Source organism: Sphaerodactylus townsendi, linkage group LG08, assembly GCF_021028975.2.
Source record: "Sphaerodactylus townsendi isolate TG3544 linkage group LG08, MPM_Stown_v2.3, whole genome shotgun sequence".
Classification (NCBI taxonomy): Eukaryota; Metazoa; Chordata; class Lepidosauria; order Squamata; family Sphaerodactylidae; genus Sphaerodactylus; species Sphaerodactylus townsendi.
The window spans coordinates 86651212-86661397 of NC_059432.1; the positions used below are offsets into that span (position 1 = coordinate 86651212).

Sequence of the window (10186 nt, forward strand, 5' to 3'; positions counted from 1 at the left end):
CAGGAGACCCATCACAGGGGCAGGCCACTCATGGGACAGCATGCCAGACCATTTTGCTTATCTCAAGAGGTCAGTTCTCTGCCTAAGTGGCAAAAAAAATGAGTCTCTGAAGAACTTGCAAAACCGTTAGAACTCTATGCACACTGCATCAGGACAGCCACAACCTGTCTCTGCCTCCACCTTTCAGTCACCAACATCTTCACAGATAGATGCTACTTCTATTGCCCCTTGGTCCAAAAAGGTTGTCTACCTTGGCATAAAGCAATAAACAAAATAGATGCTATCATTGTTGTTCCTCCTCCAAACATTTCTAAGATAGCCCATTTCTCCATATACCCCTATGCCCTTTGTCACAAGGGAAAACATTTTATAACCTTTATTTCACCAATCACAATGAAAGCCAGGAGCGCACATGCAGGCAAAGCCACTGCGACTGTCCAAAACCCAACTGAGTTAGCGGACTTGAGGATAGTTGTGATCCTTAGGAGCTATGCCATTAAAAGGAACCATCCTTAGGAACAATGCTTACCGAATCCACTAAAATATCATGTTGGCTGAAATAGTCATGTAGACTGACTAGCACAAGACTTCTTTAAACTTATTAGGAGTCAGCATCAGATACCATAGAGCAGGTTCAAACCAAGAAAGACAAATAAGCCGTAGTGAAAGAATATGTGGAACAGCAATGCTGAAATCTGTTGTAACCACAATCTGGCTCACTCATCTTAAGTATTTACCAAAAAGAAAAAAATCACCCATAAAAAAAATTAAGGGCAACCAAGATGCAGCAAGAGATCTCAGACAACACAATGCTTTATTCAACTCATACTAGAAAGGGAGATTCAAGGAAAAATATTGGGATTAGTTTATAAATATATGTTGGAAGATAAGGATTTTATGTTGAGAATGTTGAAGCAAAAATGGGAGAAAGAAAAACTCTTGATGATGAAAAAATGGAAAGAATCATGGAAAGTATGAATAAGATAAAGATTGAAAAATATGTGGAACTGGAAAGAAAGGTAATACTTAAATGGTATAGAACCCCAATACAGCTAGCTTATATGATTAAGGGATTGAGCCCAAGAAGTTGGCATTGTGGTGAACAGGGAGCATACTACATCCATATGTGGATAGAATGTAAAGAGGTAAAAAAGTTTTGGGAAATTTTTTTGAAGTACATAGAACAGTAAAAGTGAAAATCGATATAAATAATGATCTATTAATGGTAGAAAGGGAGATTCAATTAGAATGAATGGTCATTAGTAAACCATCCTACACACCAACAGTTACTGTTGGTATGAGACAGTCTATGAACTAAAAAGTAGAGTTAGCCAGACTGCACACCAATAAAAATAGTTAAAAGAGAAAAGGATTAGGATATAGTCTATGGATCTATCTGCAAGATATGTCAGAGTATTACTGTTATTATTTCAGTGTATTCCCCACCCCTTACAATAGTCTTTGTACATGTAGCGACTAAAGTGAAATGGCCAGTTTCACAAAAGTGCCAATGATTTTTTACAAGGAAGTGAAAAAAGATATCTTGAGAAGATAGGTGGGACTCAAATGAGAATGGCAGTAGGTCACTTGCAAGGGGAAAATATTTCACAGGTTTTTGCTCAGACTTTATATTTGACAGTAATAACTACAAAATATAGATTTTAAGAGGAAGGGTGGGAGGCTATTTCTAAAAGGCATGTCTGATTTCATAACACCACTCAAAAACGTTCAAGAAGTTGCAACTTTAACAATCCAAATCTAGTATCTTATGAAGCAGAGGCCTCGATACCAGTGAAAAGCTGGGATTACAGTATATAGCATGTAGCTTGCTCATAATGCATGCAAACCATGTGATGTTTTGGCCAGGACTAGAATATACACAATAGAAATTATAGATCAGAAAAGAACCACTAAGAAGATCATACGACACTGCAATTTGTCTGTCATTAGGTAAAACTACCAACATCTGCAGCCATCTGAAGTGAGGTCTGTTATTAACTATAGCTGCAATTGGAAAAATTCGCACACAAGCCTTGACAGCCCCGCAGCTCTGAAGCTGGAAGGGAAAAGGATCTCCACAGGCAAATTTGTAATTACTTTGGTGGTAATGAGAAAAGTATTTAAATAAGTACCTGTTTATTTAAAGAAGGCAAGCTAGACAGTAAAGAGGCATCAAAGCAGTTTTTGGGGAACAGAAGTCAATTTTACTTGGAAAGACTAGCAGGCTTTACTTACAGACTAGCACACTTGTCAGGGCCAGAAAAAGGATAAAGCTGAAGTCCTGGAAAAGAATAAATCAAGTGTTTTATGGATTTACAGAAAAGGTACTTAGGGGCAACAAGATCCTCACACTGTTCAGTTTCAAGCCAGTCACCATGGCAACCAGTGGTCTAGAAATTAAAAAACTTGCACCCACTCTAGCTAGGTTTTACTACTTCCCACAGTACTGAAACCCAGAAGGTAGCCTTTGGCTCAGCAATTCATGCATGCATTAACTTTGTGTTCCAATTTACAGGTCAAAAAGAAAACTCACTAGCAGAAAAGTCACTTATCCCCCTTAAGGACAAGAATAGTAGCTGTACGAAAGACAAACTGAAAAGCAGCACTACAGAAATAACCCTGCTTAAAACAGCTTTTTTGTGTAGTAGCAGAGCTATTATTTTACCTGAGAATATAATCCAGATGTGCAGAATGACTTAGAACTACAGGGATTCATATGTTGTTACTGAAAACTTAGTGAGGCTGTTTGTTTCACAGTCCCAGTAGTGGCATTTTATTACATTAAAATCTACACTATAAAGATTTGATCCAGAGTGGCTTTATTGCAATCACGGGATTGCTCCAAGGTTGTTTATGTCATACCACATAACAAGATTGCACTACACTGCTACCAATACAGGAAAAAACACTACGAAGTAACCAGGTTTTCTAAAATTGACTGGGGGGGGGGGGGACAAATCACAAAACACACTCACTCTTTATTTTATTTGGTTGGAATAAATTTATTTCATCTGTCTGTAAACAAGGTGTTTAATAGTTATGGCATTTTTTGAAATGCATATTAAATCAGATGAGTTAGACTGTATCCCAGATGTAACAAAGTGCAGGGAAAGAAATGGACAAATCAGCAACAAGAATTTGTTTTAAGTCTGTACATTATCCACAAGGCCCAAACAATAGAAGCAAATACTAGAGTGTTCCTAAAGTAGTGCCATTCAGAAGAAACCGTTCTTGTCAGTTAAAATCCATTTCACAATAGCAACAGTTCCATGGTTTTGTTTTTAAACATTAGTATGGCACAGAATACATATTAAAAATTCATCACAAGACAGCCAACTCAGTTATTCCAACCAAGACCATCTCCCATTTTCTCTTTTGAATACAGAGTTCTGCAGTTCTCTTTTAAAATGGACATACAAGTTAGTACCGTGCTCAAACTGACAATTTGGTTATACATGTTTTAAATAACTAGTGCACAAAGGCAGGTTACTCCACAATTTCTGCAGCAAGGGCATGACAGGCCAAATGACAATTAGATCTGAAATGGTATCCGTTTGGACCATTTTATTTTACAGCTACCAACCCTCAACACACACATTGGTATCAGAGCAGCAAGTCTTATTTACCAGTTAAGAGATCGGCCAGACTGAAGTCAGTCTAACATACCTGCATGTGGCTGAAAGTGGTAGCTTTCTACAATGACATTGCAGTTTCATATAAAACCCCCCCACGCTGCAAATCAAAATTGGTCCTATGAAAAACTGAAACCGGACACACTCCAGATGGTTACACTGGGATATCTAAAGTCCATGATGGCAGCCTTTTTTTTATACAGTTCAACTACAGAACAGGAGCTGGCAAAAAAAAAACAAGAGTTGCGTGCCTGAGCTACTGCAGTGATGGAATGTCCCTGGGGATTCATTCAAGATGGTGATGGTGGTGATCAGGTGAGGGGAGAAATGCATCGGCACCTTTCATAGTTTTGCAGTTACCCTTGAAAAAAAAAAGCAGGATGTGCTTCGGACACCATGAGGAGTTTTGCAAGTCTACACAGAGGAGCAACAACAAAACTAGAGCAACACTTTTAAACAGCTTCCAAGCGGCAAATTGGTTAAACAAACCAGGCACTGTATTAAAAAAAATATGTATATATATTTATATATATATATAGATGAAGCAAACAAAAAAATAGATGAAAGATGAGGACAAGGGGGGGGGGAAGAAAGTAGAGATATGCATGCACTTTTTTCCCTCCCAACCATGCTCTGCAGAAGGAAGACTCATGAGCTGTGTAAATGCTCAAAGTGCTGAAGAGGCATTGATCAATCTGGATTGTACAATCTGCACCTTATTTAGTGTTTAAATTGGTTTAGTTTTCAACGTCACTTTAACTGCTAAGACAAAGCAAAGCCTGGACTTGACATGATTTCCCTTCCGAGGCTTCAACGTATCATGCATATCGTCTGTGTGTTGCGATAATGGTGCCAGATACAGGATATGGGTATAACAGTGATTAACATACAAACAAAAAGGGTAACTGGAGCCATGACGTCAGGGAAAAGATGTGTAAATAAACCACCATCTACATTCTGGTAGTACTGTGAACATAACAGGGCGGTGATGAAGACAGTCGCTATGTGGATGGGGAGAGGCTGCTTAGACATCAGACCTCCTCAGGTATAAAGCCAGTTCATATGCTTTCTTGTTGAGTGTCCCTCCATGGACACCTTCCTTTCCCATGACCATAACCAATGCTGGAGTACACAAGGAAACAAGGATGAACATAATTAAAGAAAGAGTAACACCTTTCCCCACCAACAGAGGGATACAAAGGAGACATAGGTTCATACCCCATCACCCTGCATTGCTACTAAAGTTTCCACAATGTAGCTTGCTGCCAGGAAAGTTTAATAGCAATTTTCCCTAATACTTAACAGTCTGCCTAGCAACTAGAACCCAGAGTCTCTCAAGTATTTTGCCATTGAGTATGCCTTCTTATTCAATCCGCCTCCATGGACCCCTTCTTTGCCCATTACAAAGACCAAGACTGAAAAAGAAGAGAAAAAGAAGTTTTAAAAAGGGGTGTGTTAGATAAGGAACGACTCGATCTTTTAATAAAGCAGTGCAACAAGCATATTCAAATACGGTACCCTAGAGCAACAATCAAGACAGCAGTACTGCATTGTTTTAAACAGCCGTTATTTAAGGGAAACCTTTTATACAAATAAGCATATGGTAAACAAAACAGCCACTAGTTTAATAGGACGAAGTGTTTCAATAAGCATCATGGGGCATATTAAGGGCCAGAAAACTCTTGATTATATCTAGGAAGGTAAATGAAGCAAAGATGTCAACTCATGATCTATTATAGTCTTTAGAGATGCAATGTACCCATTACATCAGCTTTACTTGGTCCAATATTTTTATGTCAATCAAGAATTATTCATAGTATAAAAATAACCCAAATGTATTTTTATGCCAGGATAGGCAGCGTCCTGAAGACCTTTACTATAACAATCACCTGCACCTCCTGAAACATGCCAGCAGGTGTCACTGAGATGTACATTTGTTCTGTGCTGAAGACAATGTTATGCTCTTACTATATATTGGCATCTATTTGTAGATGCATCTATTTGCCATATGGGCTAACCGTGTAAAATAGATTTGCCTTACAGCACCAGTTGCACCTAAAGTTAACTAAGTCCAAACTGCAAATCTTTTATTTACTCAAGCTATAACTGTAAGAACAGAAATGGTAACATTGTACAATGCTAACTGACTACATGTATAAAAACAAGTCTTCAAAAAACATAAGAAAGAGCCTGCTGGATCAGACCAGAGTCCATCTAGTCCAGCACTCTGCTACTTGCAGTGGCCCACCAGGTGCCTTTGGGAGCTCACGAGTTAAGGGGTTCATTTCATAAGGCATACAATTTTTACTCCCCCACCCCTCCAAGGCAAGTTAGTATGCTGAAGAACAGTCAAGCTCATGCATATAAATTCAGAGCGCCATCTTAACTATGCTTCTTGGAATGGTTGAAAACAATGGGGAATCCCAATAAAATATAGTGCAGAGTCAGGCTGTTAGAGAATCTTTCTTTCAAGCATTATCCAGTTTACATGTTTGACAGCAGAAATGCACAAGCATAAGTTAGGCAAACTTTAAATAAGTCTGTTTAAACTGTTATCTTGCAGTCCAGGTTGGGGGGAAAAACAGACACTGAAATTAGAAATTAAAAATAACCCTTTAACCCTTTTATATATTAGAAATAACCCTTTAACAAAGCAGAAGTAGCCTATGAACTATCTAGTCAAATAACCAGAGTTTGAGAGCAACTGTATTAACTAAGTCTAAGATCTAACTTGAACTAATGTGAGTTTGGATTGCCAAATCACATCTTGTATTCATCCCACCCTTCAAGAATGTAGCCTTGCTTTCCACACTGACAGCTCAGATCATTTAGCAGAAAGATCTTGTGGGTCGATGCAGTCAAAAGCAACTGAAATTATTTCAAGTCAACATGTTATTCCCATTATTAGAAGAATGTAAGCTTACCTCGGCCAGCTCTGCCTACAGCAACATTATATGTTGGCTCGCCACCTTGACTCTTTGTCCTGATGTCCATTGTGCAGTCACCGTCCACATAGAGGCTATCTCTGATCACAGAACACTTCTTTGCACCAAGAGTTAGACCGTTGGTGAAGAAACCTTCGCGGTCTTTTCCTACAATCATATCTATTTCTACAGGCTGTCAAAAGAGAAATCCAGAGAGTTTCAGAGCAGTCTCCAATGGAGATTCTCAAGATTGTATACATATGCAATGAACAGCAGATTACAATTCCCTTTTGGTTAGAAGAAAGAGCACATGTAGCTGGTTCTTTAAAAAAGTGATACATAACCCAATTCCCTTCATCTTCATACCAGCAGAAATGGCACCTAGCTATGCCTGTTGATATGTTTTGAGCAAACATACAACAGATGAGGGGGTACTAACCTCGGATTTGAGCAAACATGGAGGGGACTGGCATTAAACACCATGTAATCACTCTTGTAATAAAAGTATTAAGGGTCTTGACATAATTCAAATGCAACATGGGCACAAAATGCAGAATCTGTCATTTCAGAGTAGTTTGTAACAATTTGGGATGTTAATAAAGCCATGCTTCTAAAACAATGTATGCCCATGATTATCCTGTGTGTTTTGGCTCTCTTAATCAGATAGTGGAACATGAGTTCAGATTTCAGTTACTCCCAGGCTATTGTGGCCATTTGGATAACAAACATAGGCTTTAGAGAGTGCAAGAACAGGGGAAAAGCAAAACAGCCCACAGAAAGTGGTTCCAACATTGTTTGATGGAAGAGGCGTCTCCTTCCAGTAGAAATGCAGAGTCATAGCAGGCCCCAACCATTCCCAGGCATAAGCCAGGAGTTCGCCTGCCTATCAACATCCTAGCAGTAGTGCGAGAGACCAGCTCAGCACCTACCAAGGGCACCGCTTTTTTAACCCGTTCCTATGCCTGCTGTAGGAAAGACAGGCTAAACCATGCTTCAAAACAACTAACGCTCTTCCAACGCTCCTTCCATAATCCTCCCCACAAGGGTAAGTATTGGCAAGACAAGATCTGGCCATCTTTTAGTAGGAGAGAGCTCGCTTTTCCAAGTGAGATGTGCCTGCATAAGCAGACAAATAGGCAACTAGCCAAAATGGCATTTGGGTGAAGGAAGGGTCTGCCAGGAGCTACACCAATTGCAACGCAAGTTCAAATTACATATCTTCTGCACTGGCAAAGCTTCTATACAAAGCTGCACAACCGAGACATGCATTCCAACATTACAGGCTTTCAATGCCATACAGCCAAGACAACCCATAACAAGGAACCTTCTAAAGATCCGATTTAAAAAAAAGATCTTTATGGATCAGACACTTCGTGGGTACCCCCAGGCTCGGGAGGGGAAGGCGGAGGCAGACGAGGAGAGAGAAAAGGAGAGAAAGACTGCAGTGCAGGAGGAGATGTGATTAATATCGAGGGAAAGGAGGGGGAAAAGGAGGGGTTAAAAAAAATCAGCGGCAGTGCGCCATCTTGGAGGTGAAAACATGGAGCCAGTGGCGAGGAACGGATTCACAAAAGCCTCCTACGCTAGGTTCGTAAATCCCTACCCAGCAGCGAGGGCCTGAGCGGAGGGAATCCTACGCAAAGGCTCTCCAAGAATCTTCCCCCCCCTCCTCCCGCCGCTTCCCATGCCCGGCCTTTTCTCTCCTCCTCCTCCTCCGACCGGACTGCCGGCTCTGTGCTTCACTCCCCCCCCCCACGCCCCCAACAACCCTCGGCAGGCAATTCAGCAGCCCCAAAGCCAGCAAAATGGTCCCCTCAGGAGTCTCGGCCTTAGGGACAGCCCCGTGTCTCAGACCAGCCCTCCAAGCCAGGCAGGCAGCCCCGAGGTGATCCCTGCAGCAGAGAGCGCGCACGCGAGCCGTTCCCCGGGCAAGCCTGCGAAGAGAAAGAACCTCTCTTTTGGGGGCGGGGGGGGGGCGCCCCATTAGCTCCAGGCCTCACAAACGCAGGCTGCCCTCTCTCTCCCCCCCAGGAGCCTTCCTATAAAAGGCGCTTTTCATAATCTTCCGTGGGGAGAGAAGACATCGACCCCCCCCCCCCCCTCCGCGTCATGTCTCCCGGCGGGGCTTCGCACGCGGCTCCCTTTTTGCCCCCCACCCACCTTCGGAGAGGAGGATGAGGAGCCCAGGGCTACTGAAGGGGAAAGCCGGCGCAAGGTCTTGCCAATCCCCCCCCTTTGCCTCTTCCCCCCCCCCTCCAGCTCCGAGATTTCTTGCCTTTCCTCGCCTCCCCGCCCACCTCGGGTTTCCAAGTGGAGGCAGGACCCCCCCCCCCCCGACAGCCGCCTTTGCAGAGGGGAAAGGCCCCAGGGTGACAGCTCTTCCCACTCCTCCTCCCGAGGTGGAAAGGAGAAGGTGAAAAGGCAGAAGAGGGGTGCAGTACCCCCCCCCCCGTGCAAACACAAGGGTGCAAACACTGAGGAGCGAGGGGGCAGGGAGGAAGGGCTCGCGTGGGACTAGGCACCTCGCTGTAAGCCCCGAGATCTGCTGCCCCCTCCCCAGTCCCGAGCCTGCCCCTTATTAGGGGCTGCAGTGTCCCACTTCAGTGATCCCCACTCCCTTTCCAACACCCCCCCCCCCCCGGTTCCCTTCCCGGCCTGCCTTACCGTAATGCTCTGAAAGATGCCCCCGGCCGTGGCTGCCCAGACGTACTTGGCGTCACAGTAGCCGACAATGGCGGCCTCCTGGCAGCAGCCATCGCACATCAGGTTATCCACGTAGCTCTGCCAGCCGGCCATCTTCGGCTTGCGCCTGGCGGAGGGGAGCCGGGACTACGGCAGGCGGGAGGACGGGCGGGAGGAAAGAGGAAGGAGGGAGAGGGAGGCTGAGAGGAAGGAAGGAGGGGAGAGAGAGAGAAGCGACGAGCAGCGCCCGCCGACCGAGAGGGAAGGACGGCGGCGGCAGCGGCGAGCGAGCGGGCGGGCGGGGAGGCGACCGGTGGGCGGGGCCACCTGAGGCTCTAGCAACGGCCGCGATGGCCGCCCGCCTGCTTTTTTTTTTTAATGGGAAAAGCCGGGCTGCGCCCGACCGACCCGCCGCGGTAGTGAACGGCGCGAGGAGAACCAGAAAGAGGGAGGGCGGGGAAAAACCGCCTCGCTTTGCGGAGTGCTACCGAGTATCCTTCCGCTGCCGGCTGCTGGGCGGAAGGATACGAGTGCGCGTCGCGTCGTGCCTGTGACAGGCCGGGAGGCGCGAAGAGTAGAGGGAAGGAGGCGGGGATGGTGGCTGCCGTGAGAGGACGTACCGGCTGGCTCCTTCTCTGCGGTGGGCTTCGGCGGGGGAGGCTTCTCGGCAGCTGCAGGGAACCGAGGGGTATGTGCCTGGGGTGGAGGGGGGGAAGGGTGCCTCTCAGTGGCGGTCGTTCTCTGGCTCAGTTGTGCCATCAGCATCTTCATTTGCTATCCCAACGTTGTCCCCCTTTCCTTTCCCTCCCCCTCATAGCTGTTTGCAAGTCGACATGTCCCGCTTGTGCTGCAAAGTGATGGAGGAAGCTTCACCTGTTGAGTTATCCGCCTGAACGCTTCAAAGCACAGAAGAGAGGAGGAAATCCTCCTTAGCTTTGCAAAGGATGC

At 44.7% G+C, this 10186-nt stretch overlaps 1 protein-coding gene across 2 annotated transcripts; it reads right to left on the minus strand.

The window, feature by feature from the left end:
* Positions 1 to 2981: 2981 nt before the first annotated feature.
* PFN2 (profilin 2) lies at positions 2982 to 9374 on the minus strand. 2 transcript variants are annotated; one of them, XM_048505049.1, is made up of 3 exons: positions 9221 to 9374; positions 6557 to 6749; positions 2982 to 4754 (listed from the first exon to the last, which is right to left on the minus strand). In XM_048505049.1, the coding sequence occupies exons 1-3, from the start codon at positions 9350 to 9352 to the stop codon at positions 4657 to 4659; spliced, it is 423 nt and encodes a 140-aa protein (XP_048361006.1). In that variant the 5' UTR covers positions 9353 to 9374; the 3' UTR covers positions 2982 to 4656. The 2 variants fall into 2 exon arrangements, with proteins under 2 accessions (XP_048361006.1, XP_048361005.1); XM_048505048.1 differs by having other exon boundaries at positions 2982 to 5047.
* Positions 9375 to 10186: the final 812 nt, after the last annotated feature.

Bases quoted from the DNA above. Each gene is read 5' to 3' on its own strand.
- PFN2 (XM_048505049.1), bottom strand. From the start codon at position 9,352: ATGGCCGGCTGGCAGAGCTACGTGGATAACCTGATGTGCGATGGCTGC. The intron at 6,750-9,220 runs GTAAGGCAGGCC...CTCTTTTGACAG, and splicing joins GCATCTTTCAGAGCATTACG to CCTGTAGAAATAGATATGAT. The intron at 4,755-6,556 runs GTAAGCTTACAT...TGTGTACTCCAG, and splicing joins TGTAGGCAGAGCTGGCCGAG to CATTGGTTATGGTCATGGGA.